At 39.0% G+C, this 14,053-nt stretch overlaps 1 protein-coding gene across 1 annotated transcript; it reads right to left on the minus strand.

Annotated features, from left to right (window-relative positions):
* Positions 1-6,708: 6,708 nt before the first annotated feature.
* LOC121376287 lies at positions 6,709-13,754 on the minus strand. The gene is made up of 4 exons (XM_041504122.1): positions 13,569-13,754; positions 9,841-9,905; positions 7,822-7,878; positions 6,709-6,871 (listed from the first exon to the last, which is right to left on the minus strand). The coding sequence occupies exons 1-4, from the start codon at positions 13,712-13,714 to the stop codon at positions 6,762-6,764; spliced, it is 378 nt and encodes a 125-aa protein (XP_041360056.1). The 5' UTR covers positions 13,715-13,754; the 3' UTR covers positions 6,709-6,761.
* Between the last annotated feature and the right edge of the window lie 299 nt (positions 13,755-14,053).

Raw genomic sequence — 14,053 nt, forward strand, 5'->3', positions numbered from 1 at the left:
GTAGGAACCGAAAGACTCCAACATGAGGACAGAAATGCACGGTATGTGTCTGTTTGTATGGACCGACCTCGGTGGTATTGTGGTTTAGTAAGGCTGGTGGGTACTGGGTTCGCAGCCCGGTACCGGTTCCCACCCAGAGCGAGTTTAATGTCTTCAGTGCTAAGTGTAAGGCTACTACACCGACTTCTCTCTCACAAATAACTAATCATTAACTTTGTCCTGGACAGACAGCCCAGATAGCTGAGGTATGTGCCCATGGCAGCGTGCTTAAACCTTTAATAGATATAATCACGAACATGAATGAATTGATGAATGAAGCGTGTGTGTCGTACTGATTTTACGAAACGAGTGTCAGGATTATTGTATTGTCAGAGCGACGTTTTTTAAGGCACATTTTGTAATAAATGACCTATTGTACCGGCCTCGGTGGCGTCGTGGCAGGCCGTCGGTCTACAGGCTGGTAGGTACTGGGTTCGGATCCCAGTCGAGGCATGGGATTTTTAATCCAGATACCGACTCCAAACCCTGAGTGAGTGCTCCGCAAGGCTCAATGGGTAGGTGTAAACCACTTGCACCGACCAGTGATCCATAACTGGTTCAACAAAGGCCATGGTTTGTGCTATCCTGCCTGTGGGAAGCGCAAATAAAAGATCCCTTGCTGCCTGTCGTAAAAAGAGTAGCCTATGTGGCGACAGTGGGTTTCCTCTGAAAATAGTGTCAGAATGACCATATGTTTGACGTCCAATAGCCGATGATAAGATAAAAAATCAATGTGCTCTAGTGGTGTCGTTAAATAAAACAAACTTTTTTTTTAAATGACCTATTGTATAATATGTACCCATGCGTTTTAGCTCAGTTGGTTGAGTGCTCACTTAAAGTGATTGCGTCGTTTGATCGAACAACTGATTTGATTTTTTCTCTCGTTCCAACCAGTGCACCACAACTGGTCAAAGGCCGTGGTATGTGCTATCCTGTCTGTGGGCAAATACATATAAAAGATCCCTTGATGCTAATGGACAAAATGTAGCTGGTTTCCTCTGATGAAGGAAGGAAATGTTGTATTTAACGACGCACTCAACACATTTTATTTACGGTCATATGGCGTCGGACATATGGTTAAGGACCACACAGATATGGAGAGAGGAAACCCGCTGTCGCCACTTCATCGGCTACTCTTTTCGATTAGCAGAAAGGGATATTTTATATGCGCCATCCCACAGACAGGATAACACATGCCAGGGCCTTTGATATACCAGTCGTGGTGCAGACCGACTGTGCATCAAGCGAACGCTTTACCACTGGGCTATGTCCCGCCCCTCCTTTGATGACTACGTGTCAGAATTACCAAATATTTTACATCCAATAGCCGATGTTTAATTAATGTGCTCTAGTGGTGTCGTTTAACAAAACCAAGTTTAACTTTAACTTTCTCAGTAAGCACTAACAACTAACCAATAGCCAGTGGCCTGAACGTAGAACCCAGACTTCTGAGGTGTGTGCCCATGAAAGTGTGCTTGAACCTTAAAAGGGCTATCCTTGGATTACTGGCTTGTAAGATGTTTTCGACTAACACAGACTTCTTGGTGACTAAAATTACATATTAAATATATTTTCTTGTTTGGAATACCAGTGTCCGTATATTCAAGGTGTTTCTGACCGTCCTAATATGTGTAAGTAGCCCAAACTGGATTTGGTATCCCAGTAATTTCGGACGTACGAAAACATATATATATCATAAAACAAAAAACAAGTTTAACCAAGTCCAAACACTAAAACAATCAGAAACACATTTAATATATACAACCAATAATATTTTATTTAGCAAAATATGAAATTAAAGTCTTAACGATCGTCCAAAACACAGGATATTCCCTTTAATTGAATACAAACATGGAACTGAAATAAAAATTTAATCACCGTTCAGTAAAGGTAGACCATACAGCGGCAGTGTGTTTTGTTTTATTTACGACAATGTATGTGTTGATTCCCAGTGGCTGTTCAGTAAAGGCAGACCATACAGCGGCAGTGTGTTTTGTTTTATTTTTGACAATGTATGTATTGATTCCCAGTGGCTGTTCAGTAAAGGTAGACCATGCAGCGGCAGCAGGTTTCTTCTTTAAAATGTAACCTTGGAAATAAAGGAATTTGTTTAACAATAAAGAAACAGAATATTTGTTAAGCGACACCTCATATATGGTAGTAAGTGACAACGAGCAAGCTGAGTTATTCTTTTTACACTCAAACACATAGGCAATCAACAACCTATCTATTACCTTTTTTAAAAATTCTTTAGACGGATTAAGTACATTAAACGAATTAAATAGGTTTTTTGTTTTTGTAAAGAAATTGACCAATTTCCGACGAATTTTAGTATATTTAGTACATTTAATCTAATGTTTTTACACTCTAAACAATTCGGAGTATCAGATTTCTTTTTATAATTGTATGTTATTTAATGATAATATATATATATATATATATATATATATATATATATATATATATATATATATATATATATATATATATATATATATATATATATATATATAATAATTTCCAGTCTGACAGTAACAGAGCCATATATATATATATTTTTAATAATTTCAGGTCTGACAGTAACAGAGCCAGCAATAGCCTGTAGAACACTGAAGCTATCAGGAAGGAAATGTTTTATTTAACGACGTACTCAACACATTTTATTTACGGTTACATGGCGTCAGACATTTGGTTAAGAACCACACATATATTAAGAGAGGAAACCCGCTGTCGCCACTTCATGGGCTACTCTTTTCGATTAGCAGCAAAGGATCTTTTATATGCACCATCCCACAGACAGGGTAGTACACACCACAACCTTTGATATACCAGTCGTGGTGCACTGGCTGGAACGAGAAATAGCCCAATGAGTTCACCGACAGGGATCGATCCCAGACCGACCGCGCATCGAGCGAACGCTTTACCACTGGCCTACGTTCCGCCCCATGGAGTGGGTGATAATATTTTCAATAAATTCAAATAAAAAACACAATTACCAGCCACCTCAGTAATGTGCTCCCCAAAACTGAGACAATGACCAATGATTACTCCTAAAAATCTAACAGATTGTATCTGATTAATGATATTGACTTTTAATTCTAGTTCTAAATTATATGCGGGCCACACCATCCCAATCATCTGGCCAAGTGGAAAAGATATATTGGTTAATATGACATTTAAAATCACTGTAGGAGGGATACTAACATTTCAACGTGGCAAATTCAAAACAGTCTTATTCAGGATTATTATTTCAGGACTATATTTTTTTGTTACACATAGTTTTGTTTTTTCTCTAAGAAGAATACACAATTGGCCAAATTTACAAAGCATGTTTGGGGTTTTTGGTGTGTTTTTTCTGTTTTGTTTTGGGGGTGTTTTTGTTTGTTTGTTTTGTTTTGTTGTTGTTGGGTTGGGGTTTTTTGTGTGTTTTTTTGGTCTTACTCGCTTGTAACTACATATATTTACAATACTTAAATATCTGCATTTAAAACTACGGAATATTATTCACTATTAGATCCGTATTTGATATTTGAAATCAGGATTAATTAGATTTAATTGTTTAATAGATTGATAGTGTTAAATACTGTTTCTGGTCATCCTGGTGTTTCTAATACCACAAATATTTTTTTTTCTTCAAATTTTACAAAGAAAACCCAGAACGCACGAACATCTGAGAAGTAACGGTTATGAAGACGGGCTCTAGTTTATTTTAATGGCGTTTCAACGTCACAAACTCTTGTTTCGCTCTATTGTAACTTTATCCCAACGTGTTGCCGGTTTGTAGATTAACCGAACTCTTAGCGTTCGAAGAAGATGATTAACCAAAGCGAATATTTATGTTCATTGACTGACGCTAGGGTTTGCGGTAGCCCAATGGTAAAGCTATCGCTTGATGTGCAGTCGGTCTGTGATCGATCCCCGTCGATGGGCCAAATTGGCTATTTCTCCATGACTGATATATCAAAGGCCGTGGTATGTGCCATCCTGTCTGTGGGATTGCACATATGAAATCTACTAATGTAAAAATGTTCCTCTCCTGGACGGAGTAGTCGGTATGGGTTGACACCTGCGGCCATGACAGGCGTGCGCTACACCAGCTTGCGCTGAACGTGCACGTTAAGCCCTATGACCTGACGTTAATGGAAACATGTATCGGGTTCCTCCCTAAGACTATACATCAGAATTACCAAATGTTTGACATCCAACAGCCGATGATTAATAAATCAATATGCTCAAGTGGTATCGTTAAACAAAAGAAACGTTAACTGTTCTTTGCTTTGAGTTTTTGCTCAAGTGGTGCCATTAAACAAAACAAACAGTCTTTAAGAAAAATAATAATTATATACTATCTACCAATCTTTATTAAAATTTACTGTTCTGGATTTTAGTCGACAGTTGAACATATTAGTTAATAAACGAAGGAAGGAAATGTTTTATTTAACGACGCACTCAACACATTTTATTTACGGTTATATGGCGTCAGTCATATGGTTAAGGACCACACAGCTATTGATGAAACCCGCTGTCGCCACTTCATGGGCTACTCTTTTTGATTAACAGCAAAGGATCTTTTATATGCACCATCCCACATACAGAATAGTACATACCACGGCCTTTGTTATGCCAGTTGTGGAGCACTGGCTGGAACGAGAATAATAGCTAATGACTTTAGTCCACTAATCTCCACTAGCTATGTACGATATGTGTGTTTTAAAGGTAGCAATATACCAAATAGAACTTTACTAATTACAAGTTTGTTTAATACCACCGTTAGCACTAACAGTTCTGCCGCTGTGACAGTAAATGTTTGTTTAGATTTGTTTTGTTTAACAACACAACTAGAGCACATTGATTTAGTAATCATCGGCTATTGGATGTTAAATATTTGGGTTTTGTTTTCGACATATAGCTGATTGTGGCTAGCGTCACAGCACTGAGTGTAGCTAGCATGACATAGCACTGGCTAGCGTGGTATAGCACTGAGTATAGCTAGCATGACATAGCACTGAGCGTAGCTACCATGACATAGCACTGAGTCTGGCTAGCGTGGCATAGCAGTGAATGTAGCTAGCATGACATAGCATTGAGTGTGACTAGCATGACATAGCACCGAGCGTGGCTAGCGTGACATAGCACTGAGTGTTGCTAGCATGACATAGCACTGAGTGTAGCTAGCGTGACACAGCACTGAGTGTACCTAGCATGATATAGCACTGAGCGTGGCTAGCGTGACATAGCACCGAGTGTGGCTAGCGTGACATAGCACTGAGTGTAGCTAGCGTGACATAGCACTGAGTGTAGCTAGCGTGACATAGCACTGCGTGTAGCTAGCATGACATAGCACTGAGCGTGGCTAGCGTGACATAGCACCGAGTGTGGCTAGCATGGCATAGCACTGAGTGTAGCTAGCGTGACATAGCACTGAGTGTAACTAGCAAGACATAGCACTGAGTGTGGCTAGCATAACATAGCATTGAGTGTGGCTAGCATGACATAGCACCGAGTGTGGCTAGCGTGACATAGCACTGAGTGTTGCTAGCGTGACATAGCACTGAGCGTAGCTAGCGTGACACAGCACTGAGTGTACCTAGCGTGACATAGCACTGAGCGTGGCTAGCGTGACATAGCACTGAGTGTGGCTAGCGTGGCATAGCACTGAGCGTAGCTAGCGTGACATAGCACTGAGTGTAGCTAGCGTGGCATAGCACTGAGTGTAGCTAGCATGACATAGCACTGAGTGTGGCTAGCGTGACATGGCACTGAGTGTAGCTAGCATGACATAGCACTGAGTGTAGCTAGTATGACATAGCACTGAGTGTGGCTAGCGTGACATGGCATTGAGTGTAGCTAGCGTGACATAGCACTGAGTGTGGCTAGCATGACATAGCACTGAGTGTAGCTAGCGTGACATAGCACTTAGTGTGGTTAGTATGACATAGCACTGAGTGTAGCTAGCATAACATAGCATTGAGTGTGGCTAACGTGACATAGCACTGAGTGTAGCTAGCATGACATAGCACTGAGTGTGGCTAGCATGACATAGCACGACATAGCATGACATAGTGTGGCTAGCATACTATGGAATTTATTCAAAGTTATTTATTTCTGAGTCGATAGTTTTCCGCAATACACGCAAAAATAGTATTATTTTTTGTTATTTCCAAAAAACGTTTACTTTTTTTTTCTTACGTCAAACGAAACTGAAATTATTTATTAAAAAATAATTTAAAAAACAACATTTTAGGAGGATGGGACGGACTATCAAGCTGTCACTGTTTCACAGACGCACGCGCGCGCACACACACACACACACACACACACACACACACGTGTGCGCATACAACCATGTGACATATGTAATGAATGAATGAATGGATGGATAAATGATGAATGAACTGATGAATGAACGAATAAACGAATGAATGAATGGATGGATGGATGGATGGATGGATGGATGGATGAATAAATGAATGAATGGACGGATGGGTGGGTGGATGGATGGGTGGATGGATGGATGGATGGATGGATGGATGGATGGATGAATGAATCAATGTTTAACGACACCCCAACACAAACACACACATCGGTCGGAAAATCGATGTGTATTGTGGTCCTGGGGGGTCGTTAAACATTGAAGATGAGATTTAAAATATAACAAAGAGCAAAATGTCACGGCGAATGTCATTATTTCGACCTGTACTGGACTTTTTATTTACGTTTTGTTAACCAGTAGAACAACAAGTGTAACTTCCTGGACAAGCACCGTTCATAGGTGGGTCGTAGTTAGTACAGTTAACGTCTGTATCGCATTTGCCACCTTGTTGAACGCAATCTGAAAAAAAGAGTTAAAAAACCCCGAAAAAAACAACACAATTAAAATCAGTAGAGAAACAAACGAGGGAAAATGGAATATTTAGTTTAACGACACCACAGCGCTTTTTAAATCATGCTTGTTTCGTGCTTAGAATATGACTATTTCGACTTCAGTAAGGAAGAAAATGTTCTCTTTAACGACGCACTCAACACATTTTATTTACGGTTATATGGCGTTAGACAACACAGATATTGAGGGAAGAAACTCGCTGTCGCCACTTCATGGGCTACCCTTTTCGATTAGCAACAAGGGATCTTTTATATGCACCATCCCATAGACAGGATAGCACATACCACGGCCTTTAATGTACCAGTCATGGTGCACTGGCTGTAGCGAAAAATAGCCCAATGGGCCCACTGACGAGGATTGATCCCAAACCGACCGGGCATCAATCGAACGCTTTACCACTGGGTTATGTCTGGACAAAATGTGCAAATTCGAATATATTTAAAGGTAGGAGAGTAATTTATCGTAGTTGTTCCGAATTTAGGTCGACGACATTCAATTGCCCCCCCCCCCCCCCTCTCTCTCTCTCTCTCTCTCTCTCTCTCTCTCTCTCTCTCTCTCTCTCTCTCTCTCTCTCTCTCTCTCTCTCTCTCTCTCTCTCTCTCTCTCTCTCTCTCTCTCTCTGTGTTATTAGACTTGAAAAAAACACACAAAAAAACCCCACCGTTATAAGAGTTAGCACATCGCGTGCATCCTAGTAGATTCCTTGCAGCTAATGGGGGAAAAATGTAGCGAGTTTCCTTTAAGACATTGTGTCAACAATTACCAAATGTTTGAACCTTTACAATAAAATAACAAAATATAACTTTTCAACCTTTACAAGTAAATAACGAAAAAGAACAAACACTGATATCTTTGACCTCTACAAGAAAACGACGAAATTCAACAAACATTTTGGTTACCTGGATATGTTATTGGCGCTTCAGTTGTGGTGGTTGTAGTGGTTGTAGTGGTAGTTGCTGAAAATGAAAACATTAGTCAACAATCATTGTGTCGCAGACTGTCAACATGCAAGGTCCCCGTTCCATGAAACGATCTTTAAAGGGAGAGTAAAATCAAACATGAGCCTTGTGTGTTGGAAAGACGAATACTCGGACCACCGACACATACTAACACTTTACCAAATGAAAAACGCGTAATAAAAAATTGTGATCATTCCTACTACCCTGCGCGTGCTGTAACCTCACCGTGGTGCATGGGTGTAACATTCTCCTTGAGAATGACCAGTACAGCACAAATTGAAATTTTGAGTAAAAGTTCTTTACACTGTGTTTTTATTTAAATCTGTTTATATTGATGTTGATCATCATTTGTTTGCATTACCATAGTTTGACACCCAATAGCCGATGTATTTTTCGTGCTGGGGTGTCGTTAAACATTCATTCATTCATTCATTCATTCATTCATTCATTCCTACTAACTGGGAGCAGCCATTTCCTTTCGTTTTTGTGGCGTCCGGTACTATAGCTTGGGACGAAGTGACGTCAGCTCTGACCAACTCCTGTATGCACAGTGTAAACAAACGCTCTAATTTATGACTAGGTGCTTCGCTTTCATCAATCTGAGTTGTAAAACAACATAAATGACTTGATAGTATATTCCCGCAAGGCTTAATGGGTAGGTGTAAACCACTTGCACCGACCAGTGATCCATAACTGGTTCAACAAAGGCCATGGTTTGTGCTATCCTGCCTGTGGGAAGCGCAAATAAAAGATCCCTTGCTGCCTGTCGAAAAAAGAGTAGCCTATGTGGCGACAGCGGGTTTCCTCTTAAAAACAGTGTCAAAATGACCATATGTTTGACGTCCAATAGCCGATGATAAGATAAAAAATCAATCTGCTCTAGTGGCGTCGTTAAATAAAACAAACTTTACTTTACTTTTGATAGTATATTCAACTGAATATATTTCAATTTGCATCAATAGAACGAAATGGAGTGATGATTATTGTTTGGGACTACGTAATTGGTCAGTTTTGTGATTTTAGATGGGAAAGTCTACTTAATCAAGGGTTATACGGAATGATTTACACTAACAAAGCAGGATGGCTGATAATGTCCATTATCATTTTAGGGCTGGCAGGTTATCCACAATACCCTTTGATCTTAATAAAACAGGCACGTATTGTGTGAAACATTTGGTAATATGAAGCGATCTTGGTGCTAAGATACCGGTCTCGGTGGTGTCGTGGTTAAGCCATCGAACATAAGGCTGGTGGGTACTGGGTTCGCAGCCCGGTACCGACTCCCACCCAGAGCGAGTTTTATCGACTCAGTGGGTAAGTGTAAGATTACTATATCCTGTTCTCTCTCACTAACCACTAACAACTAACCCACTGTCCTGGACAGACAGCCCAGATAACCGAAGTGTTAATTGGATATAAACACGAAAATAAGTTAAAGAAGGATACGAAGTGCTAGGATCACCTTAAGAACGCTTAATGGAACGGGGCCCTGAACTGGCTATGTCCAAACTTATGGTTGTCAATAAGAACAAAAAAACAACAACTATATTTTAACGTTTAAACACATTTTGACAAAATACTAAAAGAAAGAAAATTTATTAAAGAATCGAACAAAAGATTAAACAAATAAGAATAAAACCAAAACCAAATTATACAAGATATTGGATTACTTTTTGTAAAGATTGAACAAAACACTTCTGGTTATTTGTTCTCGTTGTCTTCTACCATAGTTGGTGATCATAAATGCACGCACGCACGTATGCACGTACGCACACGCGCACACACACTGGGAGCGAGACAAATATTTTATTACATGTGTGTGTGTGTGCGTGTCTGTGTGTGCGTGTCTGTGTGTGCGTGCCTGTGTGTGTGTGTGTGTGTGTGTGTGTGTGTGTGTGTATGACTGAGAGACAGAGACAGATTGGTATGTACGATGAGTTTATTCTGTATTAAACTTACTTGGTGACATGCAGTCGTTCAACTTGGTTTCCAAGCCCTTTATTTGTTCTTTCAAAATGCGCATTCTACAAAAAATATAAAATGAAAAAATACTTGGAATTGTACTTTGTTGCGTTACGATTTGTCGGTTTGCAACGGACGCAGATATAATGTATGGGAACCACAATTAAGGATGAAAATCTGGTTCAAATGCATTTATGTTTTCTGCGTTAGTAAAGGTTAAACGTTTGTTTTGTTTATTAACATCACTAGAGCACATTGATTAATTTATCATCGGCTATTCGATGTCAAACATTTGGTAATTCTAACTCGGTAGTCATCAGAGGAAACCCGCTACATTTTTTCCTAATGCAACAAGGGATCTTTTATATACACTTTCCCACAGACAGGAAAACACATATCACGGCCTTTGACGTGTTGCATCATTAGTTAAAACGAGAAAAAAACCCAATCAGTTAAATGGAACCACCGAGGTGTTTCGATCCTGCGACGCAAGCACCTTAAGCGAGCACTCAACCCACTGAGCTAAATCCCGTCCCGTGTTAATAAAGGAAGGTCAATTTGGAAAGACAATAGTGTCAATTTCAGAGGCGATTTGACCTGTTCTGGCATTGTTTTGAATCTTCTATGATTTTTGCGTTAGTAAAGTAGGCTATAGTCAATTTGGAAAGACAATAGTGTCAAGTTCAGACGCGATTTGACCTGTTCTGGCATTGTTTTCAACCTTTATGATTTTTGCGTTACTAAAGTAGGCTATAGTCAATTTGGAAAGACAATAGTGTCAATTTCAGAGGCGATTTGACCTGTTCTGGCATTGTTTTCAACCTTTATGATTTTTGCGTTACTAAAGTAGGCTATAGTCAATTTGGAAAGACAATAGTGTCAATTTCAGAGGCGATTTGACCTGTTCTGGCATGGTTTTCAACCTTTATGATTTTTGCGTTAGTAAGGTAGGCTATAGTCAATTTGGAAAGACAATAGTGTCAATTTCAGAGGCGATTTGACCTGTTCTGGCATGGTTTTCAACCTTTATGATTTTTGCGTTAGTAAAGTAGGCTATAGTCAATTTGGAAAGACAATAGTGGCAATTTCAGAGGCGATTTGACCTGTCCTGGCATTGTTTTCAACCTTTATGATTTTTGCGTTAGTAAAGTAGGCTATAGTCAATTTGGAAAGACAATAGTGTCAATTTCAGAGGCGATTTGACCTGTTCTGACATTGTTTTGAATGTTTATGATTTTTGCGTTAGTAAAGTAGGCTATAGTCAATTTGGAAAGACAATAGTGTCAATTTCAGAGGCGATTTGACCTGTTCTGTCATGGTTTTCAACCTTTATGATTTTTGCGTTAGTAAAGTAGGCTATAGTCAATTTGGAAAGACAATAGTGTCAATTTCAGAGGCGATTTGACCTGTTCTGACATTGTTTTGAATGTTTATGATTTTTGCGTTAGTAAAGTAGGCTATAGTCAATTTGGAAAGACAATAGTGTCAATTTCAGAGGCGATTTGACCTGTTCTGGCATTGTTTTGAATCTTCTATGTTTTTTGCGTTAGTAAAGTAGGCTATAGTCAATTTGGAAAGACAATAGTGTCAATTTCAGAGGCGATTTGACCTGTTCTGGCATTGTTTTCAACCTTTATGATTTTTGCGTTACTAAAGTAGGCTATAGTCAATTTGGAAAGACAATAGTGTCAATTTCAGAGGCGATTTGACCTGTTCTGGCATGGTTTTCAACCTTTATGATTTTTGCGTTAGTAAGGTAGGCTATAGTCAATTTGAAAAGACAATAGTGTCAATTTCAGAGGCGATTTGACCTGTTCTGGCATGGTTTTCAACCTTTATGATTTTTGCATTAGTAAGGTAGGCTATAGTCAATTTGGAAAGACAATAGTGTCAATTTCAGAGGCGATTTGACCTGTTCTGTCATGGTTTTCAACCTTTATGATTTTTGCGTTAGTAAAGTAGGCTATAGTCAATTATGAAAGACAATAGTGTCAATTTCAGAGGCGATTTGACCTGTTCTGACATTGTTTTGAATGTTTATGATTTTTGCGTTAGTAAAGTAGGCTATAGTCAATTTGGAAAGACAATAGTGTCAATTTCAGAGGCGATTTGACCTGTTCTGGCATTGTTTTGAATCTTCTATGATTTTTGCGTTAGTAAAGTAGGCTATAGTCAATTTGGAAAGACAATAGTGTCAATTTCAGACGCGATTTGACCTGTTCTGGCATTGTTTTCAACCTTTATGATTTTTGCGTTACTAAAGTAGGCTATAGTCAATTTGGAAAGACAATAGTGTCAATTTCAGAGGCGATTTGACCTGTTCTGGCATGGTTTTCAACCTTTATGATTTTTGCGTTAGTAAGGTAGGCTATAGTCAATTTGGAAAGACAATAGTGTCAATTTCAGAGGCGATTTGACCTGTTCTGGCATGGTTTTCAACCTTTATGATTTTTGCGTTAGTAAAGTAGGCTATAGTCAATTTGGAAAGACAATAGTGGCAATTTCAGAGGCGATTTGACCTGTCCAGGCATTGTTTTCAACCTTTATGATTTTTGCGTTAGTAAAGTAGGCTATAGTCAATTTGGAAAGACAATAGTGTCAATTTCAGAGGCGATTTGACCTGTTCTGACATTGTTTTGAATGTTTATGATTTTTTGCGTTAGTAAAGTAGGCTATAGTCAATTTGGAAAGACAATAGTGTCAATTTCAGAGGCGATTTGACCTGTTCTGTCATGGTTTTCAACCTTTATGATTTTTGCGTTAGTAAAGTAGGCTATAGTCAATTTGGAAAGACAATAGTGTCAATTTCAGAGGCGATTTGACCTGTTCTGTCATGGTTTTCAACCTTTATGATTTTTGCGTTAGTAAAGTAGGCTATAGTCAATTTGGAAAGACAATAGTGTCAATTTCAGAGGCGATTTGACCTGTTCTGACATTGTTTTGAATGTTTATGATTTTTGCGTTAGTAAAGTAGGCTATAGTCAATTTGGAAAGACAATAGTGTCAATTTCAGAGGCGATTTGACCTGTTCTGTCATGGTTTTCAACCTTTATGATTTTTGCGTTAGTAAAGTAGGCTATAGTCAATTTGGAAAGACAATAGTGTCAATTTCAGAGGCGATTTGACCTGTTCTGGCATTGTTTTCAACCTTTATGATTTTTGCGTTAGTAAGGTAGGCTATAGTCAATTTGGAAAGACAATAGTGTCAATTTCAGAGGCGATTTGACCTGTTCTGACATTGTTTTGAATCTTTATGATTTCTGCGTTAGTAAAGTAGACTATAGTCAATTTGGAAAGACAATAGTGTCAATTTCAGAGGCGATTTGACCTGTTCTGGCATTGTTTTCAACCTTTATGATTTTTGCGTTAGTAAGGTAGGCTATAGTAAATTTGGAAAGACAATAGTGTCAATTTCAGAGGCGATTTGACCTGTTCTGACATTGTTTTGAATGTTTATGATTTTTGCGTTAGTAAAGTAGGCTATAGTCAATTTGGAAAGACAATAGTGTCGATTTCAGAGGCGATTTGACCTGTTTTGGCATTGTTTTCAACTTTTATGATTTTTGCGTTAGTAAAGTAGGCTATAGTCAATTTGGAAAGGCAATAGTATAGGTCTGAGACCCGATTTTCTTATTCTGGTACGGTTTTCAACCTGTATATTTTCTGCCTTAGTAAATTATGGTCAATTTGAAAGACAATAATGTAGATTTGAGACGTGGTTTTACCTGTTATGGCAGTGCCTCCAGCCATGATGGTGCCTCCAGCCATGATGATGGTGCCTCCAGCCACGATGGCGCCACCAACCTCGGTGAGCTTCGGAGCAAACGATGAAAACGCACAGGAATACGACAAAAATCAACGACAGCTTCATCTTCGTGAGTGAGCAGCTAATGTCGGAGTACGTCAAACGGCGTTACTCTCTCTATTAAATAAACCATCGCATACGCAGTAATTGTTACGCACGATGGGAAACACCAATGGGTTCCAACTTCGTTTACGATGATAGATAGCAACAGTTGTGACGAATCCGATGACTCGATACAACTCTTTCATTACGTCAGCGACTTTCTGTGCAGAGTACTATACAATTGTTAAAGGGACATACCCTAGTTTTAATCCGTGAAAATTAACACTAAGTTTAGTTAATCTATAAACCTGTAACACATTTGGATAAAATTTACAATTGAGTGAAACAGGAGTCTGTGACTGA

This window comes from Gigantopelta aegis, chromosome 6 (genome assembly GCF_016097555.1).
Source record: "Gigantopelta aegis isolate Gae_Host chromosome 6, Gae_host_genome, whole genome shotgun sequence".
In the NCBI taxonomy this organism is placed as follows: Eukaryota; Metazoa; Mollusca; class Gastropoda; order Neomphalida; family Peltospiridae; genus Gigantopelta; species Gigantopelta aegis.

Excerpts from the sequence above, each read along its gene's own strand:
- LOC121376287 (XM_041504122.1), bottom strand. The coding sequence starts at position 13,714 with ATGAAGCTGTCGTTGATTTTTGTCGTATTCCTGTGCGTTTTCATCGTT. Across the intron at positions 9,906-13,568 it reads TGGAGGCACTGCCATAACAG|AATGCGCATTTTGAAAGAAC; the intron begins GTAAAACCACGT and ends TATTTTTTGTAG. Across the intron at positions 6,872-7,821 it reads AGCGCCAATAACATATCCAG|ATTGCGTTCAACAAGGTGGC; the intron begins GTAACCAAAATG and ends TCTTTTTTTCAG.